Raw genomic sequence first — 25722 nt, forward strand, 5'->3', positions numbered from 1 at the left:
GAAACATCTAAGAAGGGAGAAGGGCCACCTGTGTGACAAAAATACCCTTCAACATCCAATTATTTTTCTTCTGATAGTAGATACACTCTCCGAGGCAGCCACCTGACCCGAAGTGTGGTCTTCTGGGACAACCTGTCCCACCCCCCCAACCAGGAAAAGGATGCCTTTGCAGATGACCAGTCCAATTCGTGCACCAGGCCCATCTGGTACTGAAGAGTATAAACTGTGCATCATTTCAGAGCTCATAACTTATATTACAAGCCCTTCTCTTATGGAATCTGGTGGTGTGAGCATACATCCAGAGCCTAAACCATTCTCAGGGAGAGGTCATATTGAGTTTCTGAACCATAAAGTTGATCGTCAGGCACCCTCTAAACCATGTATGTGCACTATCATTGGGGTGGATGGAGGAGGAGGGGGCAGTGATTCATGAAAGGAGACATAAAGCTTTGAGCAGGGCTGGTTCACTGCATCATTGGGCCCAGGTTGCACTACAGCATGCAGTCTTCTGTGTCCTGGTACCAGAGAGAATCCTCTAAATCCTCGGGTACCACCTGGTCCAAGAAATCCTCCAGGCCACCCTGAGGCCCTTGAGGTAGGCAAACAGAACTGCCTCTGCGTCCCCAGATCAAACCCAGCCTGCAAGCCCTTTTCCTGCAGCGGCTCTGCTCCCTGACATATCCCTTATTTCAGAGGTATCTTCTGCCCGGTTTCACAACTACTCCTGGACCTGACTTGAAAAGGCAGAAGTGTGAGTTAGTTGGACCGGACATGGGTGGAAGGGACCACAAGCATGGCTACCTTCATGCCTTAACAATGTATGTGTTCTGCCACCAGTTGGTTTGATAAAAAATACAGTTCATGCTGGAAGCCCAAGAGTAAACTCAGCACAGCAAATGAGGAGTGGCAAGCAGTGCCCGTTTGCACCTTGACTTTAGGAGACAGCAAACTCCTGGCAGGCAGGAATAGCTCTGTTAAAAGCGAAAGGCTCAAAGTGGGACGCGGGAAGGAAATCCAAGTGCCTAATCAGAGAGAGAAGAAGTGATATACGGAGTCCCTGGGCTCATGTGGCCAGGGCTAGCTTCGTGGGTGTGTGACCAATGCAGTCACACCCAGCCCCATCTCAGAAGCGTCCTGAGTTTGGTGTAATGTTCTACTTGTACCATCTCGAAATTTCTTAATAACATTTGAACAAGGGGCCTTACATTTTCATTTTGCATCAGGCACTATCAATTATGTAGCCCCTTCTGCATGCAGCTTCCTTCTCCTTCAACTCAGATGACTCAAGATGGACATAAATTGACTTGCAAACCACTGGGAACTTGAAGCAAAGGAGGGGAAACACAAGTGGGTGGCAGGAAAGGGCTGGAGGGAGAAACCTCCCTCCCCCACCTGCAGAGAATGCCCACACAGGTCTAGGGAAGCTCTGGTTCCTGACCCCGCTCACCCTGTCCAGGAATGGCCAACACAGGAAAGCAGTCAGCTTCACAGGGGGTTCCTTCAAGAAGGGGGGGAAAGGGGACATGCTGTAGAGGGATTAAAGCAGGAACCGCCCCTCAGATGGACAGAGAATATCATCTGGACCCTATAAGACATGCAATGACAGAGAAGGGAAACTTCCATTTCAAACAGAAAGGCTCTAACAATATCTGAGGGTGTGATTTCTCTCTCCTTCCCCCTCAGCTCTCTCTCTTCACGATGGGGATGGCACGTGCCAGTACATTAAACTACCCAATCCTCAGCAAGATTCCTTCTCATTCTAGAAGTGGAGAAGGAAAACAATGTGGGGAGAGGATGGGAAGAAGGGGGAAAAGCCTGGGAAGCCCAAGCATTTCTAAATAATACCAGTCAATGCCTTGAGTTTTACAAATCTCCAACTCACACATTTTCTCAGCTGATAAAATAGCAATTCAACCAAATGAATCTGATGCGGACATTTTAATGAAGATGCTCAAAATCCCTGAGCTCCATGGTACTTAGGAACAAAGAAACACTTCAGATGACTGTGCTCACAGTTATTCCTTGGCCCAAACAAGCATTTCTAAGGTCGTCAGAGGACTAACCTTGGAGTCTCTTTCATCCTGCCTCAGAGACCTGTCCTCAAATTACACTTGAAGTCCAAGTGTCAGGAAGGCGGAGGGGGGTGGGGGAGTGCAGTGTGAGAAGGGAGGGGGCAGTGCTAGAAGACTCTGTGACTCCTTTCTGTGTTTCACTCATTGGCTTGTAAGGAGAACACTATTATACTCAATTGCTTCTTTCTGGAATGGGAACTTTCCACATCACCTTCATCCTTTAACAACCTCATTTCCCAATGGGCCTTCCACCCTCAGACTTCCTCTACTGGCTCCCTCCACCCCTGCACACTGATTCCACAGTGAGACCAATAGGACAGGCTTCTCAGGGACCAACTAAAGGCTGGTGTGGTACAAAGAACAGAGCAGCAGATGGGCCTGGGGTTAGCCAAAGACCTACTCTGAGCCTCAGTGACCCCACTGGTGAAACATAGTAGGAAGTTTCCTGGAGACTCTCTCCCCTTGGGCATTTGTACAACCCTCAGAGTCCTCCCTGTCTGCATTCCTCCCAGGGCCCACTGCGCACCTTGCATTTGAAAGGCTTCACGTCAGAATGAACGATCATGTGTGCCTTGAGGGTCTGTTTCTGCACAAAACTCTTGTAGCACAGGTGACACTGGTAGGCGCGGATGTTGGTATGAATCAGCACGTGTCTCTTCATGTTGGCCAACAGAGTGAACTCCCGCCCGCAAATCCCACATTTGTGTTCCTTCACACCCTAGAGGGAAGCAGATTCAAAAATACTGTGGTTAGCAGGTAACAGGCTTTCATCAGAATTGTAGTCTTCATTCTTCTGTTTGCCACACAAACCCATGAAGAGCCTGGTGACAGATGTTGAGTTCCAAATGGTGTGGCTTTAGCCTTGTTAACTGCTGTTTTCTTGAAAGGTGTTGATTACGTAATCTTTTTTTGTCTTCTGAAAGCCATTAACTAAGCCAGAACTTTATTTTTTTTAATTTTTTTTTTAACGTTTATTTATTTTTGAGACAGAGAGAGACAGAGCATGAACAGGGGAGGGGCAGAGAGAGAGGGAGACACAGAATCTTAAACAGGCTCCAGGCTCTGAGCTGTCAGCACAGAGCCCGATGCAGGGCTCGAACTCACGGACTGTGAGATCATGACCTGAGCCGAAGTCAGACGCTTAACCGACCAAGCCACCCAGGCGCCCCTAAGCCAGAACTTTAGAGGAAAAGAACGCTACTGCTTTTGTTGTTCCTGATGCTACATGGGTTAATTCCACAATAACAGTTTTGGGGATTAAAAAGATTTTGGTAGGAGCACTGTGAAATGAGTCTATAATCTACCCTTCATGATAATGAAAAAAAATAAAACCTCCTAAAGTGATAATATCATTTCTCATATGAAAACCAATGTTTTCTTGAGTTCTCATTAATACACTTGAAAATCCCAGGAGAACAATTCATATCTACTGTTCAATAAATTACAATAGGTCACAGTGACCTGGGCTCCCATAGGTCATAGTGACCTCTATGTGATTTGGCTATGGAGCCTCTGCTCAGCTAGCTTCTGTCCTATAGAGAAATTTGGCAGTGGATATTTGAATACTTAAGCATTAATGTCCTCACTTGAAAACATTTCCAGGACCTCATAGCATGAGTAGAGTATTAGCTAGTCCCAACTAACCAGTGCTTCCCTGAAAAGGCCTTTGCAAGCTATCTTAACACAGAATGACTTTTCAGAAGGAAAACTTAGAGAACCATGGCATTAAAACTAAAATTATTATGGAATTATAACAAGTTGCTTAGTTAACAACTGTACCTAATAAAACACATACTGCCTGGTATCCATAATGACCTGGGAGAGAGGAGTTCCAAGCTTACCTCTGAGTCTCTCTGCCTATATGTCCATTTCTTTAATTTGGGACTTGATAATAAAACAGCAGTCCTCAGTTTTGGTGAGCCCATGGCACCCAAGGACAAGGTCAGGTCTCTGCCCAACCATTTACTGGCTATGTAACTGTAGGCAAGTTTCATGGCCTTTCCTGGTGATGGTTCTCTCATTTGAAGATGGTGGGTCATGAGCCAGGGACTCTTTCCAGCTGGAATACTCTTGAGTCTAGATGATTGCAGAAGAGTATGGATATATACTAATGAAGAGACCTAAATTTTAAGGCCCTCCTAAGAAGATGAATTTTAAGTGTGTTGCATATTCAATCAGTGAATTTAAATTTTTGAAATTAACGAAAATTATGTTCTTGATGTTTTTTAAAAGTTACTTCAGCATTTTTCTTCTCAAGATTGCCTCTACACTCATCTATGATTCAGCTGACCTGGGACCAAGGAGAAGTATCTACTTATCACTGTTTTTGGAATTCTCTCAGAGAATTCTATGTTCACGGTAAAATTCACCTATGGGCTGGCCTAGAACTCAAGTGAATGAAAGCCCAGACACAACTCCGGGAACAACGGAAGCCACTTTGTCACTAATAGGATCAGTGAAATCAGAGAGGGAGCCTGTAGGGGTTTTCAGGGGTGAGGGAGGGAAGGGGGTGGAGAAGAGAAAGACTGGACAGTAGTGTTTCAGAGTCAGGTGCTGGAGTCCAAGATTCTGGGTGACCACCCCATGCCTCAGCGTCTTCATCTGCGAATCTAGAATAGTATCTGCAGGTTGCTCTTCCAGTTGTTAAAGAGGATTAAATGAGAAGTAAAGCACCTGATATACAGCAACCGTTATATAAACACTACCTCTCACTGCTGACACTATGAATTAAAATGCATTTTGTTGGGGCGCCTGGGTGGCGCAGTCGGTTAAGCGTCCGACTTCAGCCAGGTCACGATCTCACGATCCGTGAGTTCGAGCCCCGCGTCAGGCTCTGGGCTGATGGCTTGGAGCCTGTTTCCGATTCTGTGTCTCCCTCTCTCTCTGCCCCTCCCCCGTTCATGCTCTGTCTCTCTCTGTCCCAAAAATAAATAAAAGAAAAAAACGTTGAAAAAAATAAAATGCATTTTGTTTTCTAATTCCAGTGAGATGTTTCAGATATGAGGCTGCTTTGCCCATTTTGACTTCATTTTCTACTATCTTATGGAATTTTTATATGTTCTGAAATGCATCTTTGATTCCTTTTCCACACATGTAGGAGCCCCTGAAATCAGCAATGGTCCCCTTTGTGGGTGAATCTCAGTACAGGTTCTTTGCTGAGGGTTCCTGCACTTGGAAGGGGCCTCCTCTCTGGATGGTATCTACAGGTGCCTTTTGTGGGGCAGGAGTTGTTTGTGCACTGCCCACAAGGCAGCCACACATTTCATCTCCACTGCAGAGCCAAAAAAAATGCCCCATGTTTTGTCCTAACCTATCAAATGAAACACACTATGGCCGGGTAGAGATGTTATCTCAGCTGAGCAAAGTCCTCCAGTGACCTTTCTGAATTAAAGAGTGTTTTTAGAAACTCTGGCTTGCTAGAAGTCTCTCCTGCCAAGAAAACCACTTGCGGTCAAAAGCGTGAAGGTAGTCAGTGGGGCAAACCTCTCCTCTTGGAAGCTCAAAGCAGACCCAATCAGCTTAGCTGGGTAAGTTATCAGGGACACTACTGTGGCCTCGCCTTTCTTACTTCATCCTGAATGACTCCAGGGCTCTGGTTGCAAACTAGGCTGAATTTAGACATTTGTGCCTGTATATCTCCTTAAAGACCTGAGCCCAGGAAAGATAAAAACAAAGCAGACAGAGCAGGATGCTCTTTCATTCCCCCCACAAAACAAACCACAGGGCCCTACACCCACCTAGGCAGGGGCTCTACCAGGGGAAGCAGAGGCCTTGCTGGATCCAGAGCCATGTGCATATGTGAAGCACTTCTCACAGCTGAGGGTGAAAACACCCCAAAATATAGGCACTACTTCTGCAGCAAAGGACCAAGAGAATTCTCTAGAAGGTGGCTCTGATTAGCATACCCCAGGCACAGAAATGGTTGGGGTAAATAATACCTGATGGCACACGCATGCTAGGGCCCTGGATGAAGTTTCCAGAAACAGAGTTTTAGGGGTGGCAGGAGGCTAAGAAGCAACAGCACAAGGACCAGCTGTTTCCTTCCGCCTTCCTCACCCTCCTTTCCAAACTGCCCACATTATTTATTTCCAGGCCCATCTTAGACTCTAGAAGGCTGGATGGCAAAGGACTTGGTTGCTGGCCCCCCAGCGTCCCCCATTTCAAGGAGAGGAAGGAGGCCAGGACTCAGGGAGGAAGCCCCTCGCCCAGGGTTACACAGCTCCTCCCCGCCCAGGTGCGGGGCGGCGAAGGTCTGCGGGCCCCGCCCCCCCAGGGCTCTGCGCCTGCTCCCCGGGCGCCCGCCCGCGGCCTGGGTTCCGGCGGTACCTTGTGAGTGAGGGAGTGCTGCTTGAGGTGGTGGGGCTGCACGAACTCCATGCCGCACTCGGAGCAGATGTAGGGCCGGATGTCCTTGTGCTTCATCATGTGGTTCTGCAGCTGGCTCGGGTACTGGAAGGTCTTGTCGCACTCGGAGCAGCTGTACTGGATGGGGCCCCGGTGAGTGGTGAGGTGCCTCTTGAGCTGGGCCAAGGTGGGGAAGTCGAGGCCGCACTCCACACAGATGTTCTCGCGCCCGCTGGCGTGCTTGGCCTCGTGGGCCTTGAGCTCGCTGGGGTAGGCAAAGCCCCGGCCGCACACGCGGCAGTTGTGCGGCTTCACCTCGCTGTGCTGCATCATGTGGCGCTTCAGGTGGCTGGTCTGCGTGAAGGCCTTGTGGCACACCTGGCACTTGTGGGGCCGCGTGCCCTGGTGGGTGAGCATGTGGGTGTGCAGGTGGCTGAGCTGCTTGAAGAGCTTCCCGCAGCGGGTGCACGCGTGCGGCTTGATCCCGCTGTGGCCCAGGATGTGGGTCACCAGGTTGTACTTGGAGGTGTAGGACTTCTCGCAGGTGGGGCACTGCCAGCGCTTCTGCGCCCCGCCCACGTCCACGTAGTAACTGTCGTCGATGCGCACGTTCACGTCCACCCGCTCCACCTTCTGCTTGGCCTCCTCGCTCTCCTGAGGCTCGGCCTTGCGCGGCAGCAGCGCTTCCGGGGGCTGCTTGGGCAGGAAGGTGTGCCGGCTGAAGGGGAAGGGGGAGGCCGAGGGCATGAAGAAGGGGAACATGAGGCCTGGGGGGACCTTGGGGTAGTAGGGGTAGGGCGCGGGCAGGAACGGAGGGGGCGTCGGCTGGGGCCACACGGCGCTGGGCTTCACGGGCTCCTGCTTGACCGGCTTGCCCCCCAAGTGTTCCAGGGTGCGGTAGAACTGGAAGCCCACGTTGCACAGGTCGATCATTTGCGAGTCATACTTGGGGCGCGGGGGCTGCGGAAAGAGCAGGGAGAGGTTCGGAGGGCCGTGGTTTTTGCTCTCCTCGGAGTGGAGGGCGAGAGGGGCCTCTTCCGCAGGGTGGCTGTAGGGCATCTTGGTGGGCATGCTCTTCCGTTTCCGAGACCCTCCTCCTTCAAAGACCCCGGGGAATCCATCTAGGTGTCCTGGAGGAGGTTCATATCGAAACTGGGAAAAAGGCCCCCGGAGAGCTTCTGGGAAGGGGTGTCTTTGGGGAGCCTTCCCTCGGGAAACCACTGGCTGCAGGCAGTGGGGAAAGGAGGGGGCTCTCTTCACACCCAGATTGAAATGCACATCCTCATCTTTGATCATCTTCATTTCCTTCTGCATCCTTGGCAATTTTCCTTTAAAGAAAAAGAAACTTACTCTTTAAAAAAAAAAAAAAAAAGAGCCCCCTTTTTCCTTAAGGGTTTTGGCTAGATGATCAGTAATGATTTATGATGAGTGATGTTTGTTTAATACTGACCCTCCCTTATCCTAGGGCGCTCGAAGTATCACTGTTTTTCCCCCTTAGGAACCCATTACTAATGCGGAAAGCTGTGGCCTCCCAGAGTGGGACCCTAGAGCCCCAGTGTAAATCCACAGCCACAGAATATCATCTGGGGGTTGGGAGGCATGGGAAGGAACCTGAAAACTCAGCCAGCCACTGTGCCCACTTAAGATGAGGGTACCTAGGCCCAGACAGATGAAGGGCACGTTCATGCCCATCACCCCTCAGGACAGAAGTCAGAACTGGGATGTGTTCTGTGGGTTTTTTAACCTGAGAAAGAGTGCATCTGCCAGTGGTGACTTAAATGTGTCTTTTGGATTGTTTTCTGTTCTTAGGGAACCAATTTCCCCTGCTCTCCTCTCTGTCTTCGGGGCCTTTGCTGCTGGAGGAGGCGGCGGCGGGGGGAGTATGCAAGCCCACACAGGTGAAGAGACTTTCCTGCTCGATTTGGATCTCAGATTTTCCGAGTCACCCACTCCAAGCAAGGTGTGCTGCTGGGGTACATCAAGTGGATGAGATCAGTGTGATTAAGAAAAGCATACAACCCAGCGTTACAAAGTCATCTTGGTAATTTACACACTTTAATCTTCCACCTGAAGCCACCTCAGGTGAAAAATTCCAAGGCTGTGAATCTCTAAAACTTAGACACACATGTGTCTAAGTAAAGCTTGGCCTTCGAGGACTCCTGAGGCACCTGACCTTGCCTTGCTGAGCCAGTTACTGCATCCTGGTGACTCTATCAGGTATGTGTGGGAGAGCCTGTGGGCTGGAGTCTAAACCAAGGACGAGGCTTCCTTTCCCGTGTCTCCTTGTCACTTTTCTATACTCCTCGTGTGGGTAGTGGTAAAAACAACCAAGTGGTTGACTTGGTGTTTCCATTGAGGGCCCTTTCTACCCAAATCCTCTGAGCTTGAATGGGATTGATCCCCTTTGCTCAACAGAGGCTTTCCCAGAGCCAGTTGCCCTGGCTGGGTATGCAGTCTGATCTGGGACCAACGGAGACAGGGCTGGGATAGCGTCCTGGATTAACTGAGGGCCTGGGCCCTTGGGAATGGCTGCATGCTGAGCAGTTAGGGTGAGGGTCCCAGGGGTGAGAAGGCCAACAGCTGCTAGCGATTTTCTCCAGTCTTTGATGAGGCAAATGCGGTTTCTACAAGCACCTGAGTATTCCCCAAATCACACATGTCTTGAGGTTTGAAAACTGCAGCACATTAAAGCAAAAATGGGCCTTTTTTTTTTAAATACTGGGTTACCAATTCCATACACAGACGATCTAACTGGGAGGAAAACCTTTGTGCCTTTATTATATGAATATTTGGGCATTACTTAAAACTGTTACGTTAAATCATCAGAAAACTGAAAAGAAAATAATGTCTATTAATCTTTGCTTTGTGTTTATGTGATGGGAAGATAGTCCTGGTTTGTCCTCTTTCTGTGGACTTGGGGCTTGGGGTGAAGAGAAAGAGCTTGCTTGTTTAGCAGAAGGAAAGCCCAGACCTGTGCGTCCTATCCTTCTGCTTCCTCCTAAAATTGTTAACCAAATGCAAGGTTCTTCTACTGCTGACTCGAGGACCTGTCAGAGGTCCGGGAATGCTGCTCTGCTATCGTCAGTACCTAAGCGAGGATGGAGAGGGCAGAGGCTCTTGGGATAGCGGTCCATATTTACTAGGTCTCCGTTTGCATTTCAACAGGTTCTGATCCCTGAATTCACATGCAGTTATAAAGGGTGTGTTGGGCCCTGGTGTGAGACGTTGTTGCTCCTATAAGAATAACTGGCTTCCAGATCAGATTAATGTGCCCTATTGAAATAGAGAGGAAAAAATGGCAGCTCCTTTCTCTGGATGTCATTTTGTCTATGGTTGGTTGTATACCCTCTGTGGAGAGAAGATTCTATTTGCAAAAAGGCTCCTTGGACTGGACCCAAATGCCAGGCTGCACATGACTGTGACAGACACTGGCAGAGCCCATCTGAGTGCACACTGGTTCTGTTTTATTCTGATCTGGTTTAAAGAGCTAAAGATTCCTATTTCATAGAGCTTCATAGAGCTTGATTGTAGAATTAGTTTAAAAAAAGGGGGGGGGACAGACATATCAGAACATGGGCCAGAATTTAATGAATTTTTTGTGTATTTTATTGTTAAGAAGGTATTAGAAAATGTATGACTAATGATGTCTGGTATCTTTAAACTGTGTGTTCTGTCTTATACTAGAAGGTACTTACTTGGAAATGAATGTTATCACTAATTTTGAAACAAAAGGTACTTTGGTATATACAATTATTATTGCTTTTGTTTAATATTTGTGTTTTCAGTTGTGACATAGTATACTAATTGAGTCACTTTACTGTATTAGAATTGACATCTTTTTTTTATTTAAAAACATTTTTTAATGTTTATTTATTTTTGAGAGAGAGACAGAGAGTGAGTGGGGGAGGGGCAGAGGGAAAGGGAGACAGAATCCGGAGCAGCCTCCAGGCTCTGAGCAAGCTGTCAGTACAGAGCTTGATGTGAGGCTTGAACTCACAAACTGCGAGATCATGACCTGAGCCGAAGTTGGACACTTAACCGACTGAGCCAACCAGGCGCCCCTAGGATTGACATTTCTAATGCAATACTGATTTCAAAAGCATATTTATTTTCAGTGTTGGAATTTTTATTTGATCACCATCGACCTTCTAAGGCAAAGAACATCGTTGAACAGAGATGATGTGTCCTTTAACATCAACAGCAGAATTGTGTCCCCCAAATGCAGAGACTTTACATATGTGCATTGTAATTTCCTCCCTATTTTAATATGATAAAAATTTTCCCCAGTTTCTGACTTGTGTATATACACACCCCACCCCTAAAATAGTAGTGTGCCTGTTCTAGAATAAAATCATTAACTCAGGAGCTTTAAAAAGGCATTGAGATCCATCCATGGACATCTTTTCCAGATCTTTAAAACAGCAGTCCCCTCTGCAAAAAGGTCCTAAGGGATGCTACCAATCTACAGAAGTCAAGGAGAACTAGATCTGCTTCCTCTCAGCATTCTTGAGAAATAAATCAGGTGTAGCTGCTGCTAGTTATTAATATCTCTGTCTTCTGAGCACAGGGTGCTAAGGAGAAGCCCTAGGGTGTAAAAGAAAAACACAAAAAAGCAAACTCAATGGGGATGGGGAGGGTTGAACGGAAGAGCAGGGAAAGGATGTCATCCTTGGGAGGTAATCTATCTTGAAATCAATCAACTTAAAACTCCCAGTGGACTCTACAAAAATATTAACAAACTCCTAGAAAACCTCACTGTGTGCCACCCGCATGCTCCCTTCTATTTCTAAAAATAGGCCCACAGACATCCATGGCACATAGGGATTCCCATGCAGGAGGCAAGAGTGATCTGAGAGCAGCAGTAATCTTGGCCAAGGACAGAGGGTAGGGGGGCTGCGGGCCCTCCCCCGGCCAGTAACCTGTGACTTCTCCCAGAAAATTGCATATTATAAGACAGTTCCCCACCGGGATGAGCAAGACAATATTTAAAGAAGAACTGAAATTGTGAAATAGCCACCTCTGGGATAATCGGGAGCCTTGCTTTGGAGGCTGAGGGTATCTGGGTTTGAATTCTTTGTGTTAGCAGTTTTGAGAAACTGAGCAAGTTAATTTTGGGGCTTGGTTTCCTCATCCATGGGGTTGGGATATCCTCCCCTGGGTTTTTAGAGACTTAAAACAGAGCATGTATGTGGAAGTGTGTTAAACACTAGTCAGTGTGGTGCTCGTGAGGCTAAGGAAGAGTGGACAGGAGGGGAGGACAGCTACTGGGATCAGTAGATAGACACTGACTGACAGCATCTCTCTTTTCCAAGCTGAAGCTCTTGTCCACATCTGGGTCTCTGCTTTGCAGGTCAAAACCAAGACTTGACCCATTTGCACTGAGTTGGTCTTGTCACAACAGTGAACGTGAACCAGGCTAAAGGAGGCCATTGGGTGAGGCCAGGAAGTGTGTGTTCCCTCAGTGAGGAGATCAACCTTCTAGTTTGAGAATATTCCCCCATCTCTTCTCTGTGGATCTTTGTTCTATTGGGGAGATAGCCCTGAGCTTACATTGATAACAGATGGTGAGTGGGGACAGAAGGGATTGAGTGGTCTCCTGAGCTACTTCATCCAGTCTGTGGGACCCTGAAGTATCGCCCCCAGTATAAGATCAGAGGTCACCTTCCCAGGGACAGGAGGACCTGTTTGTCAAACCCTAAGTCTCCAATACAAGGATGGTGCTGAGTCAATACTGGCAAACTGACTCTTGAGACTCCCACTGGAGTGTGAGGGCATGGGCTGGGTCTGTTTTGTTTACTGCTGCATTTCCAGTGTCCATCATGGACTGACAGCTAACCTCTCTGTGTCCATATGAGAGGTTCTTGTTATAACATTCCTCCAAAGTGGGATTTTTTGCAGAGCAGAGGCTCAGTAAACTGCTATGGGATGAGAGAAGGAATGAAAAGTTCTTGTTTTTAAAGTCTCCACCTGGAACTTTTAAGTGTATCATTTTATCTCACTTTATTTAGACTGCAGGTGACTTTTTGAAACATCCCTAATCAGAGCATGAGCACACTCATAAACTCTCAGGTAGCTATTGTGGGAAGAACTCGATATATACACCTTGTGTGCATTGTTGCTTATCCCCCTGAGTTTTCAAGGGCTCCTTTCTCTGAACTGTCCCTCAAATCACAGTAAACCATAAACCCTGGCTATATCCAAGATGGGAAATATATGGAAAATAATGCTAGAGAGCCATCTTCCAAGTGCCACAAAGTTCTGCAAACCACTCAGAAAACAGATGCCTGAAAGTCCAACGGGAAATAGTGGATACAAAGACAGACCCTTGGATCAAGACTGGGAAGCACAGATCAAGACTAGGTAGTCACCCTGCACTCTTCTACCCAAAGGAGATGTTTGAAAAGTTAGTAGCAGTCCACTTTGTGTACTATGAGGTAAGGGTGCAGGCTTAGAATAATGAATTGCTATGGTCAGAGAATGTTCCTGACTTTCTTCCTTGTATACTCAATCACCATAGCAAATAGGCTGTAAGTCAGGAAGCACATAGCTTGGGGAGGCATATATTGTGTCGATCTGTGTTAGAGGCATCTGGGACTCAAGACTACTTCTTTAACAGGTATCATCCACAAGAGTTAGTTATGAGGAAATAGGGAATGAAAAGATGTTAAAAATAAAATCTTCTTTTGAACCATAAAGACCAATTAGAAATGCAAAGCCTAAGATGAAACTGCATTTAGTTTGGAGGAAAAAAAAATGCTTCTAATAATGCCCTTTAATCAGGAATTCACCTACTGCACAAAAATATAAATATTCCCCAGATAAAATTACTGGTATTTTGTGGTTCTCATTCAAATCGAAGGTCATTCCAGTAAATGCTATCAGAAGAGTCATGGTGAGTCAGCATGCCAGAGTCAGATCTGTTATCTTGACTCCATAACACTGATTTTTGTTCATCCTGAAATTCATGAAGTAATATTCTCTTGTGTTCTTTATTCCTTGAAGATTTCCACGTTTCATTGGAAAATGTTACATTTTGCTCCTAGAGACACTGGCTTCCCTTTTAATTTGAGAGAGTGGCACTTTCTTATGTGGTCTGCCCTGGAGCTCTGCTCTCAACAAAGATGGAAGCAGGGAGGAGATGGGAGTTGAGGGGACATTTCAGAATAAAGAGCAGTGCTAAGAGAAACAAAGGGGTAGGGAGTTGTGGGAAGGTAACGGGAAGGCGGGATGGCAGATGCATGGACTGACAACTAACCTCTCTCTGTCCATGTGGGAAGAATGTTACAACATTCCTCCACCGTGGGATTTTATTGGATCACCTGGTTCTTTGTGAAGTTTTGGTAACAAAGGGAGACTTTGAGTCTTGAAATTAAACATTCTAATGATTGAACCCCATTGTCTTAATATGTACATAGTTATATTGCTAATTTCTTCATCTGCATATATTTGGCAAATAACGAGTCAATCTTACTTTGCTATAATTGGCAGGAATAGAAGGATCTGTGTATGCAGATGCTAGATAGGGCAATATGTTCTAAAGAAGTGAATGGTCAGCCATGTCACTCCCTGGATTGTAGGATTGACAAGAAAAGGTAGTTAGATACCTGGTAGCCAGACCCCAGGTAGCCCCTTCTGGATGCCCTTGTGGCCCTTATTTAATTTATAAACCCGAGTTCCTCCTATTTTGTTATAAAAAGTAATCCGTCAACCCACAGCATGAGCTGAGTCTTCTAGGGGATCAGAAAATATTCATTGGTAATGAGACCTGTCTACCTGTGAAATAGTCAATCAAACTCACATAATTTATTTTTTTAAGTTCCTAAATATATCACCAAGACATTACATAAAGTCAAGTTTAGTTTTTCTTTTTCTTTTTTTAAATGTTTATTTTTGAGAGAGACAGAGCATTGGTGGGGAAGGGGCAGAGAGAGAGGGAGACACAGAATCCGAAGCAGGCTCCAGGCTCTGAGCTGTCAGCATAGAGCCCAACATGGGGCTTGAACCCACGAGCCTTGAGATCATGACCTGAGCTGAAGTCAGATGCCCAACCAACTGAGCCCCCAGGCGTCCCTCAAGTTTAGTTTTACAATGTTTAAATTGTCCATGCTAGTTTTGCATTTATTACCCCCCACACACATGTATTTTTTAAAGAGGCCTTATTAAAATAACGACAACAAAGTCTGGTACTAACTTGCATAGATTAAATAGATGTGGGACAAATAAATAAATAAATAAATAGATGTGGGTTTCAGTTAAGAAAGTGTTCAATGCCTAGGTCAAATTTCTGGAAAGCAGGAATGAATATAATTACTTGAGCCCTGGAACAGCTGCTAGGGTGTTGGGGTTATCTCTGCCCTCGTGACCCATTTAAAGGAAGGAAATGAATTGGAGATGTGACTTAGCAGTTCTCTTTCCCAGCCCTCAGAGCTAATATATCTCTTGTGGATAGGGCCCTAACTGGAATGTTAAAAATTTTCTCCTACTTTCTTTTGGGGGAAATGTCTTTAGAATACATGTCAATTTTTTTTTTTTTTTTTGCTTTTATGATCATAGGTCGAGTACACTTGATATACCTACTCTCAGCTAAGCAAATATACACATGAATGTTAGAAAGCTTCATTTTGTCTATCTCTGGGGAATGACAGCATATTTGGTTAGGTAGGCCTTAGAATGGGTAGCTAATGCCAGAAAATATGACCATCTGGCATCAAAAGTGGTAAGAATTAACATGTAATAAATGAGATTAGCCATTGATGGAGAAGGAACCTATCTTCAAAGTAGAACTTGAGGCAGTATTTTTGGGAGAGGGGAGGGGAGAACTGTTTTGTACCTTGATTGTGGTGCTGGTTACACAACTATGTATCTGTCAAAACTCCTAAAACTCAAATGAATTTTACTGTATGTAATGTAAAAATAAGCTTAAAAATATTTTTTAAAAATGCCAAAAAATGCTGCTCTGCGCATTATTATAAAAAAGAGTAATGGAGGATATTTGAGAAATATTCAACAATAGTCAAGGAAACCAGACTCCACCCTCTAATCAAGTCTTATCTTTGTAATGCATCTAATAACATGCATATGGTATATGAAGAGGGGAGCTTTGTTGTAAGTATTTGATGATCTTAGTTACTGCTCTTTCCAAAGGGGAGACTCAGAATATGGCCAATATACCAATTTTTTTTTACTTTGTTTTGTTTTGTATGCTATTCAGCAAGAATATTATAGGGGCACAGACGGTGTTTTAAGTTATCCTTCAAGGTCTAATCTGTGGCCCTGATTGCATATTCAGTAAAGAATCGTCTGTAATTTCTCCAACATTTTTGAAATGTAAAGTCTACCGTCAGTGGACAAGATCAGTCTGGTCATTAGGAAATATATTTCGGGGCGCCTGGGTGGCTCAGTCGGTTGAGCGGCCGACTTCGGCTCAGGTCATGATCTCGTGGTGCGTGAGTTCAAACCCCGCGTCGGGCTCTGTGCTGACTGCTCAGAGCCTGGAGCCTGTTTCAGATTCTGTGTCTCCCTCTCTCTCTGACCCTCCCCCGTTCATGCTCTGTCTCTCTCTGTCTCAAAAATAAATAAACGTTAAAAAAAATAAAAAAATAAAAAAAAAAGGAAATATATTTCTACCCTTTGTAAGTCAATAGATTGGTATCGACATTCGGGTCCATAGGTTACTCTTGTGAATGAACCATTTCTTCTAAGAGTGATTAACTGAGTGCTCTACAGGAGGCAGAGAGAGCCTCACCTACTGGCAGCTTTATGGAGACTTACAGGTGAAACTTTCCTTTCTAGCAGAGCTGGAAGAAAATTCCTCACTTCTCTGATATTTATCACATTTGTCTGATGTTTTACTCATTGACTAGTTCCTGTGCTGCTAGTCAGCTTTCTGTGTAGGTAGGTATTTTATATTTCTAACACAATCTGGTCAGAGAGTCAGAAACTTGCCTGGTACCTTATCTATTGTTGGGATCCAGCGATTGTGTGGGAATTTATCAGACAAGTCCCATGCTCTAGCTTGCTCTTCTTCCCTGATTCCAAGCAGAATTTTGATGTTACCTGAAAGAAGCAATAACTGGTTGACTTGCCCTGGCCTAAGTCCAGCCCAGGTCAACTTCACATCAATAAGCTGCCAAGAACAACTGTGGTGAGGAAGGTGGTTTAGCTAAGGTGTAGCAATGACTAGAGTTTTGCTTTTCAGAAAGCATGGCCCCCCCTTGCTTCATCCTGTTATGCCATCCTTAGCCTATGTGCACCGTATTCCTTTGACCTGGAAGGTGACACTGAAATAATATGAATGAATTTGAGAGGGCTCTGGAAATGCCCATTGATCAAATGCTGCAGAGGGTATGTGTCACCATAGAGTAGAACATGCCCACGTTCTAACAAACAATATCCTAGAAAGGAGGGGCATAAGAATTTCTCTCAGTTTTTCCACAATTGCAAGTTCCCCCATGATTCTCTGGGCAAATGCCCATTAGTCTCGTGGAAATGCCTATCCTAATGGGCAGAGGGGTCTTTGATTTCACCTTTTCTTTTTATTTTTATGTGGAAAAAAATCCTGCTCTATTTCCATCTTCTGATGAGTGATCGCTTTTGATCCTGGATACCAGTTTTCCCCTCACGCTTTTTAGTTCAAGGTCTTCTCATTGCCCTGCTTCATGTTGATTTTTCTGTTGATTCTGCTCACTAAAAGCATTCTTGGAAAATGCAGTATATACATTTATCACCTCATGTACTTGTACCTATAGCCTGTCTCTTGAAGGAAATACAAGAATCTGGTAATACTTGTTGCCTCTGAGGAGGAAGACTGTATAGCTGGTAGAGGAAGGCTTGGGAATCCAGCAGTCGAGGTACCAATTCAGGATGGAGCATTGCCGTCATAATCTGTAGGACAGTGCCCTGTGGGTGTAAGGTTCTCTGGGTGGAGAGGAAACTTTTAATTATATACCCTTCAACTATATTTTTGCACACTGTGACTGACTTAGCTATTCAAATACTTGCATTAATAAAATAAAAATACATATTGACTTTGAAACAGCAGACATTCAGACAAAATTAGACTTGGGATCCCCTTCTTTTTGAGTGCTGAAGAATTATTTTGAAACATTTCTTTGGACTCTTCAAGTTTTCTACCCAAGATCCCTGGTGCCCCTGGAATAGTTAACCCTGGTTTATATTTGGGCATGCATCTTTTTGACCCAGGCAAATAAAGCAACTGCAAAGACTCAGACTTGGAGAAGCCTCCTCAAAGGTGTCACTCAGCAAACTGTTTCAGGTGCTTCCTATGTGCCTGCACTGTGTGGGAGCCAGAGGATGATGTCTAATAAACCAAATGCTAACTTAAAAGTACTCACTATCTGGGAGAAGAAACTGACAGATATATGTGGAGAAAAATATTCTAGGAGCTACAATGGAGGATCCTTGAACTGGCAGGTTGATTAGCTGATGAGAGAACAAGAAGCCGAATGACATTTTCTTTCAAGGGATGCCTGGGCGGCTCAGTTGGTTAAGTGTCCAACTCTTGATTCTGGCTCAGGTCATGATCTCAAGGTTTGTGGGATTGAGCCCTGCATCGGGCTCTGCACTGACAGTACAGAGATTCTTTATCCTGCTGTCTCTTGCCCCTGTCCTGCTCACTCTGTCTCCATCTCCATCTCTCCCTCCCTCCCTCTCCCTCTCTCTCTCTCTCTCTCTCTCTCTCTCAAAATAAATAAAATTTATTCTTATTTATTTATTTTTTAAATGTTTATTTTTGAGAGAGAGAGAGCCCATGAGTGGGGGTGGGGCAGAGAAAGAGTAGGGGACAGAGGATCCAAAGTGGGCTCCGCACTGACAGCAGTGAGCCCGTTATGGGACTTGAACTCACAAACCGCGAGATCATGCCCTGAGCCGAAGTTGGATGCTCAACTGATGGAGCCACCCAGGTGCTCCAATCTTAAAAAATATTTTCTTTCAAGGGAAACCCTCTTATCCTGTTGGTGGCAATGCAAACTGCTGCAGCCACTCTGGAAAACAGTATAGAGGTTCCTCAAAAAGTTAAAAGTAGAACTACCCTACGACCCAGCAATTACACTACTCGATATTTACCCAAAGGATACAAAAATACCAATGAAAAAAACATCGGCACATGCACCCCGATGTTTATAGCAGCATTATCAACTATAGCCAAATTATGGAAAAAGCCCAAATGTCTGATGATTGATGAATGGCTAAAGAAGATACGGTGTGTGTACACACACACACACACACACACACACACACACACACACACAATGGAATATTAGCCATAAAAAAGAATGAAATCTTGCCATTTGCAATGATGTGGTTGGAGCTAAAGTGTATTTTCCTAAGCGAAATTAGTCAGTTGGATGAAGACAAATACCATATGAATTCACTCATATTAGGAGTTAAAGAAATGAAGCAGATGAATATAGACGAAGGGGAAAAAAGAGGGAGGCAAACCATAAGAGACTCTTAACTAGAAAGAACAGACTTGAGGGTTGCTGGAGGAGAAGTGGGTGGGGGATGGGCCAAATGGGTGATGGGTATTAAGGAGGGCGCTTGTGATGAGCATTGGGTGTTCTGATGTAAGTGATAAATCACTAAATTCTACTTCTGAAACTAATGTTACAGTGTATGTCAATTCGCTAGAATTTAAATAAAAACTTTAAAAAATATTTTCTTTGAAGATATTCCTCTATTTCCTTTTTTATCATTAAAACTTCAATTAGAGTAACATGAAACAGATGAAGGAGTATCTGTGGATGTGAGGAAAACCTTCCCTCTCCCCAACCAGTGCCCCAGCCTTCCCTATCATGTATCCTGCAGAGCAGATGAAGACTTTGGTGACTTGAAAAGTGGGCTGACCTTTAACTAGCTGCACCAAGAAAAGCAGGTGTATATAAGACAAAAATAAATTACATTCAACCTTGGAAGTTCAGATAAAGATGAGTCTGATGTGAAGATTCACAGTAATTACAGAGTCACACCCTGCAAATATGACTAATCCAGTTTCTCCATTCCACCCATCCCTGAGTTTTTCCTTGGCTCCTTCCCCAGTGCTGAGAAGCAACTTTGGGATGCTAAGGGTGAGACCCTTCGATTTGGGGCAATGTCAGGTCCTCCCCCGGTAATTACTGTGTAATTAAGTTGTGTAAAAGCTTCCAGGGTAAAAGTCAAATCCTATTTATGCCACTGCAGAATCATAAAATGTCAAAGCACAGGCATGCTCCAGCCCTCAGAGAGAATTAGTGCCTTCTTCCTCTCATCTCCCCTGGTTTGTGCCTCCAGTGACCTGCTTCCCCACAACACTGTCATCCCCTTGTAGTCCAGACTAATTCCGAAACTTTTCTGAGTCTTCACTGCTTTGTGAAATTACTGGGACTTACTAACATATTTAAGTGATAAAATTTCAAATTGTAATAGTTTCCTAGTCGTAAAATGATCTTGTTCTGTTTGGTAGCGCAAACAAGTAGATAAAACTACAGAAAAGTCGTGGAATTCTTTCCTTGTACTCTTTCCCTTCTACCTCCCTTCTAACAAATAGGCAGAACGCTTTGTTACTGTTTAGGATTAGTCATCAAAAGAAACAATTTGTTTTCAGATCTGGTTCATCTTGCTTTTTAATCACAAATGTGTTTTATATTCTAATCTGTTCTAATAATCTGTTATGTGTTGTCATTTAGAGAGTCGTCCTGGAGAGCAATGCTTATTTACATTCCCAGGAAGGAGTACATTCATATTAGAATCCATAACTTTGATTCTAACTCATTTCTTTTGCATACCTTGGGTGCTTATTACTTTAAAATGTAATAATACTCCAGGATTTGTAATTGCCTCAATATATCTCCTTCTAGCATTTTTCTTTGTTAATTTCTCCATTTAATAAGTTTTCTCCCATACACCCTAAATGCTAACTTTATGTAAAAAAATAAGGAAGAAAGGGAGGAGGTGAAGGAGGGAGGGAGGAAACCAAGAAGTCACCCTGCCAACACCTTGCACATGGACCATGCATTTTGGGGTGATTATTAGGAAATCTTGTTCACTATTCCTTAGAAATGACTCTTAGCTTCTTTGTTTCCTTTCCTAGATCTAGGACTGTAGTTCAAGTGCCCACTTTACTCTTAGGTTACTTTCAACAGTTTCCATCCAATCTTTCAGACCTTTTTTCTCCATCTTTAAAAATTTCTTGAATACCAATGTCACATCCATCTTCTAAAAAGTCATCACTTTTTCTAAGACAGCACTGTTCAGGAACCTTACAACAGTAGAATATAGATACTGCTATACATAGTGTGTAGAATTTGCTAATTGCTATTTCAATATTCATCCTCCTCCTTCCTTTAGAAAGGGTTTCTAAAGGAAATACAGGTTTTTGCTTGCGGTGACAATGTGCCCAGCCAAAACACTAGTCTTTTCAGACTAACCCCTTCAGTTAGGGGTTACCTTGTACCACAGTTCTGACTAGTGAGATATAAGCAGCCAGCTGCTAGGGATTTCAGAGAAACCCTTTTGCATTTCTTTTTTTTTTTTTTTCAACGTTTATTTATTTTTGGGACAGAGAGAGACAGAGCACGAACGGGGGAGGGGCAGAGAGAGAGGGAGACACAGAATCGGAAACAGGCTCCAGGCTCTGAGCCATCAGCCCAGAGCCCGACGCGGGGCTCGAACTCACGGACCGCGAGATCGTGACCTGGCTGAAGTCGGACGCTCAACCGACTGCGCCACCCAGGCGCCCCTCCCCTTTTGCATTTCTAATGTGGAAACCACTTGCTTTATCTTTTCCTTTTTTTCTTTTTTTCTGCCTGGAATATGGATAGGAGACTGGAAGTGGAATAGTCATGATGCAACCATGGAGCAACCAGGTTAATGACAGTGCTTTCCACAGAGTGTAGTAGAGGGGAAGAGGGAAATTTTCAGTATGAAACTCGTACTCTGTTGCTGGCTGTCTTGTTATTAGATAAAATGAACCCTTTATTTGGTTAAGAAAATGTATTCAGAGTTCTATGGCTTACAACTAAACACAGTCCCCACCTGATGCACAGAGCAATGTAAACTCTTCTCCCTGACTCTCAGGTCCTTTAGAACAGATCCAACACAATTCCCCTTCTCACTAAAATCGTCTCAACCCCAGTGAGACCAGGCTTTCACTATTCTGTACATGGAGCAAACTGATTTCTACCTCTCTGTCTTTGTTTAGACTGGTCAGCCATGCAGGAATATTCTTTCCATTGATCCATTCCATCCTTCCAGGCTGAAGTTAAGTTCAGCTTCTTCCTGGAAACCTTTCCACCCTACTCTTATGCCCAGTTACTTTCCCCTTCTTTCACATCCTATTGTATCGCCCCGCTCAATCCTGAGTGAAATACAGGTTTTTTTCTTTGCTTATTGCACTCTGGTTCTTTCATGCTTAGGTTTTGTTTACCCATAAGCTCCCTTCGGCCTGGATCCATACTCTTCTGTCTGCCATTGTGCCTTGCATGGTAGTGATTGCCCTGAAGTTACTTAATACAGAGCTCTTGCCTGGTTGGGATTCTTACTATGCACTGCTGTATCTACTTTTTAAAGAATTTTTTTTTCAATTTTTTTAATGTTTATTCATTTTTGAGAGAAAGAGACATAGAGTGCAAGTGGGGGAGGGGCAGAGAGAGGGAGACACAGAATCCAAAGCAGGCTCCAGGCTCTGAGCTGTCAGCACAGAGCCTACCCGGAGCTCAAACTCACAAACTGTGAGATCATGACCTGAGGCGAAGTCGGACACTTAACCAACTGAGCCACGCAGGCACTCCTGTGTCTGGTTTTTTTTTTTTTTAATTTTTTATTTCAACGTTTATTTATTTTTGGGACAGAGAGAGACAGAGCATGAACGGGGGAGGGGCAGAGAGAGAGGGAGACACAGAATCGGAAACAGGCTCCAGGCTCTGAGCCATCAGCCCAGAGCCTGACGTGGGGTTTGAACTCACGGACCGCGAGGTCGTGACCTGGCTGAAGTCGGACGCTTAACCGACTGCGCCACCCAGGCGCCCCTCCTGTGTCTGGTTTTTAAAACACGTTTGTCTATGGCTTTAAGAGGACATGTGAATTTAGGCTGTATTTCTGTCTAGTAAGTTAGTATTCCCATAGGCTGCCAATTCAGAATCAGTATGAATTTGCCAGTTGGAGAAAGTTGCAGCAGCAAACATTGTCATTGTGGATTGTTGCTGTGATCATTGTGTTGAAATCACACATTGTTGACAGAGCATTTGCGGGCATTGGAGATCACTCTCCAGGCCTTTAAATCTAGGTTTCAGCATCAGGAGGATGTGAGATGAGGATTCTTGGAACCCATTTCTCCCTGCCTCACGAGGACTACAAAGGCCAGTTAAAACACTCTGTTTGGGTGAAGGGCCACAGATCTGCTGTCGAGCTCCTCTGTTGAGCTGGGCTGCCACAGTGGGTGAAGCCAGCCCAATACTCTACTTAGAGGGTGGCATTCCTGGTCTTCCACTGAATGCAAAGAAAGAAAGGAGGGGGAAGACGGGAAAACAGCATCTTTGATTAAGCCTTTGGGGATTTAGTTACTCTTCTATGAATTGGAAATAATCACTGGACTTATGGACAGTTTGTATTCTTCCTTGGACACTTCAACTGTGAAAAACAAAAAGGACATCAGCACAGGGAGGGGGTTCCAAATTCAGAACTGAAGTTCATTGTAATTTCTCACTTTTCTATTTTAATTTTTCTTCAATGAGATATCACCACATTAATATACTGGCTTTCTGTCTGAAACATACACATATATGCATGCATACACCCACAAGCCATGCAAAGCTATATTTTATACAAGTTGTTAAATTTTGTGTGTTATATTAACAAATATAGCCATTATGGAAATATGTATGGAGGTTCCTCAAGAAATTAAAAATAGAACTACCATATGATCAGCAATTCCACTTCTGAGTATATATCCAAAGGAAAAAAAAAAACATTATCTTGAAGAGATAACTACACTCCCATGTTTACTGCGGCATAATTCACAATAGTCAAGAGGTGGAAACAACCCAAGTGTCTGTCAATGGATGAATGAATCAAGAGCATATATACAGTAGAATATTATTCAGCCTTAAAAAAGAAGGAATCGTGGCATTTGTGACAACATAAATGCACCTTGAGTGCATTATGCTAAGTGAACTAAGATAAATACTACATGATATCACTCGCATGTGGAAATCTAAAGAAAAAAAATTGAACTCATACAGAGAGCGAAGAAGTGGTTGCCAGGGGCTGGGTTGTAGGGGAAATAGAGGGAGGCTGATAAAAGTGTATAAACTTTCAGTTATGAGATGAAAAATCTGAGCATCTAATGTAAAACATGGTGGCTGTACCTGATAACACTGTACTGTATATTTGACATTTTCTAAAAGAGTAAAACTTAAATGTACTCACCAAAAAAGAGGGGGGGCATAAATATGTGGGGTAATGCATGTGTTAGTTAACTAGTTGGGGGGAATCCTTTCACAATGTATATGTGCATCCAGTCATCACATTGTTTAAATATTTTAGGATTTTGTTTGCCAATTTTACCTCAGTAAAGCCAGAAAAAAATGGGGAATTCTCTTCAAAGATAAAGTCCTCCTAATCCCTTAAAACATTGGCATGAGTGTGTATTATAGAATAACAATCCCTAGTATAAGAAATTGCAATGGCTTTGTTATTTGGTGTATTAATCTCTATTTTAAAAAATTTTTGTTAGCAAAACAAGCAAATAAAAATGATAGGGAACATGAAATAATTGTCTTTTGGGACAGACCTTGGGGAAGATGCCCACAGGACCCATTCATAAATGTCTGTGAGTTACTTTGGGGACACTCTGAGGAGTCTCGGTGTTGTTTAGTAGAAACCTACCAGGCAGTCTTGACAGAAAAGAACAGAGTCGAAGCTTATGAGCAGCAACACTGGGGCTTGCAGGACTCACACGATTCCTTGAGGCCTCAAGGGCTCAGGAGTGACCTCCAGGCTGCCTCCATAAATTGATCTCTGATGTATCTGTTGCTCACCTCAGGCAAGGCCCATGGGGGTGAGGAAAGAAGGGACTCTTCTGCAAAGATATATAAGATGCAGTGCCTTTCTTTTGGGAGCTTGCCACCTAGTTGAGGAAACAAGCCAGAGTCGGCAGGATCACAGATTGTCTGAGTTGGAGGGGACGTAAAAAGTCTAAAACATAAGCCACATTATAAGTTTCTTAACCATTCGGGGTTCTTGGTTTCCACATTTATGAAATGGGCTGATGTTGCCTACCTTAGTAGTGAATTGAATGAGATCATGTATCTTGTAGAGAGCCTGCCAATAATAAGTGTAGTTCAATCTGCTTTTAGTATTATCATTATTGTAAAGTCAGCAAGTTGTGTTCAATAAATGATGCTGATAATAGGATATCACTTCAAAGTGGAGCCATGAATTAATAGAGGGTGAAAGGGGAAAGAAGGAGGGGGAATGCTGTCAGTAAGTAACTGAGGAGAAGGTATGCTTCTGGTTATAGTAATGGACCTGGGCTATCCAGAGAGTGTCTCCAATGGTGAGTCAGTCTATAAAAACTGGGCTCAGGGGACGACACAGTGACACCACTTGTCCTGAACAAGAAGAAGACATTTAACCACAGCCCCGTCCCTAGCCCTGAGTGCCAACAGAGCTTAATACAAGCAAAGAAGTAAAGTATGACCCCACAGTAATGGTGCCTGCATCATTTAAAGTTACATGATCTCCCATCCTCCAGCTTTTCACAGCCCCAAGCTTTATTTTCCAGTGTACTATCAGAAAAAAAATCTTTGCCATTCATTTATTCTCTGTTTTGCCCCACTGGACCATAAACTCCATGAGACTAGGTCCTTGCCTGTTCTATTCACTGTTGTATCCACCTAGAAGAGTACCCTGCCCATAGTAGGTTAGCACGTTGGAATCACTTGGGAACTTTTAAATGTACGATACCCACCCACCCCCAACACCTAAAAACAATGCCATGCCTAGACCCCTCCCCAGATCTAAATTACACCAGCATCTCTGGAGGTGGGGACCCAGCATTGGTGTATTTCAAGAGCTCTGTAGGTGATTCTTACAGCCACCCAAGATTAAGAATTACTTGAGGGAGGTTTGCAATAAAGCTCTGTTGAGTATAAATGAAAGAATGTATACAATAAGGGAAAGGTGAGTGAGCATAGGGTGGTAGAGGAAGGATTCTGATGGAAGAAGCCCTGTGATATCCTCTTTCTGCCACACAACAAGGCTACTAGAAATGGGTCTATGGGTAATAAGATTCTTCTCTACGACAAGG

The 25722-nt window shown here is 44.3% G+C and overlaps 1 protein-coding gene and 1 long non-coding RNA gene across 4 annotated transcripts in view; one reads left to right on the top strand and one right to left on the bottom strand.

Annotated features, from left to right (window-relative positions):
- Positions 1–25722, bottom strand: part of ZNF366 (zinc finger protein 366) — a 74270-nt gene that overhangs the window by 15071 nt on the left and 33477 nt on the right. For 2 of the 3 annotated variants that reach the window (XM_003981055.4, XM_045061865.1), the window contains exons 2-3: positions 6399–7744; positions 2599–2790 (exon numbers count right to left, since the gene is read on the bottom strand). In XM_003981055.4, the coding sequence (XP_003981104.1) occupies positions 2599–2790; positions 6399–7730 (1524 nt within the window). In that variant the 5' untranslated portion in view covers positions 7731–7744. Of the gene's footprint in view, positions 1–2598; positions 2791–6398; positions 7745–16368; positions 18014–25722 lie in introns of those variants that run through there. The other variant, XM_045061869.1, reaches the window with a different exon arrangement.
- On the top strand, positions 6431–15907 carry LOC123386610. Its single transcript, XR_006600776.1, has 3 exons — positions 6431–6569; positions 8226–8633; positions 9582–15907. It is a non-coding gene; the product is annotated as an uncharacterized LOC123386610 (long non-coding RNA).

The sequence above is a fragment of the Felis catus genome, chromosome A1 (genome assembly GCF_018350175.1).
Source record: "Felis catus isolate Fca126 chromosome A1, F.catus_Fca126_mat1.0, whole genome shotgun sequence".
Classification (NCBI taxonomy): domain Eukaryota; kingdom Metazoa; phylum Chordata; class Mammalia; order Carnivora; family Felidae; genus Felis; species Felis catus.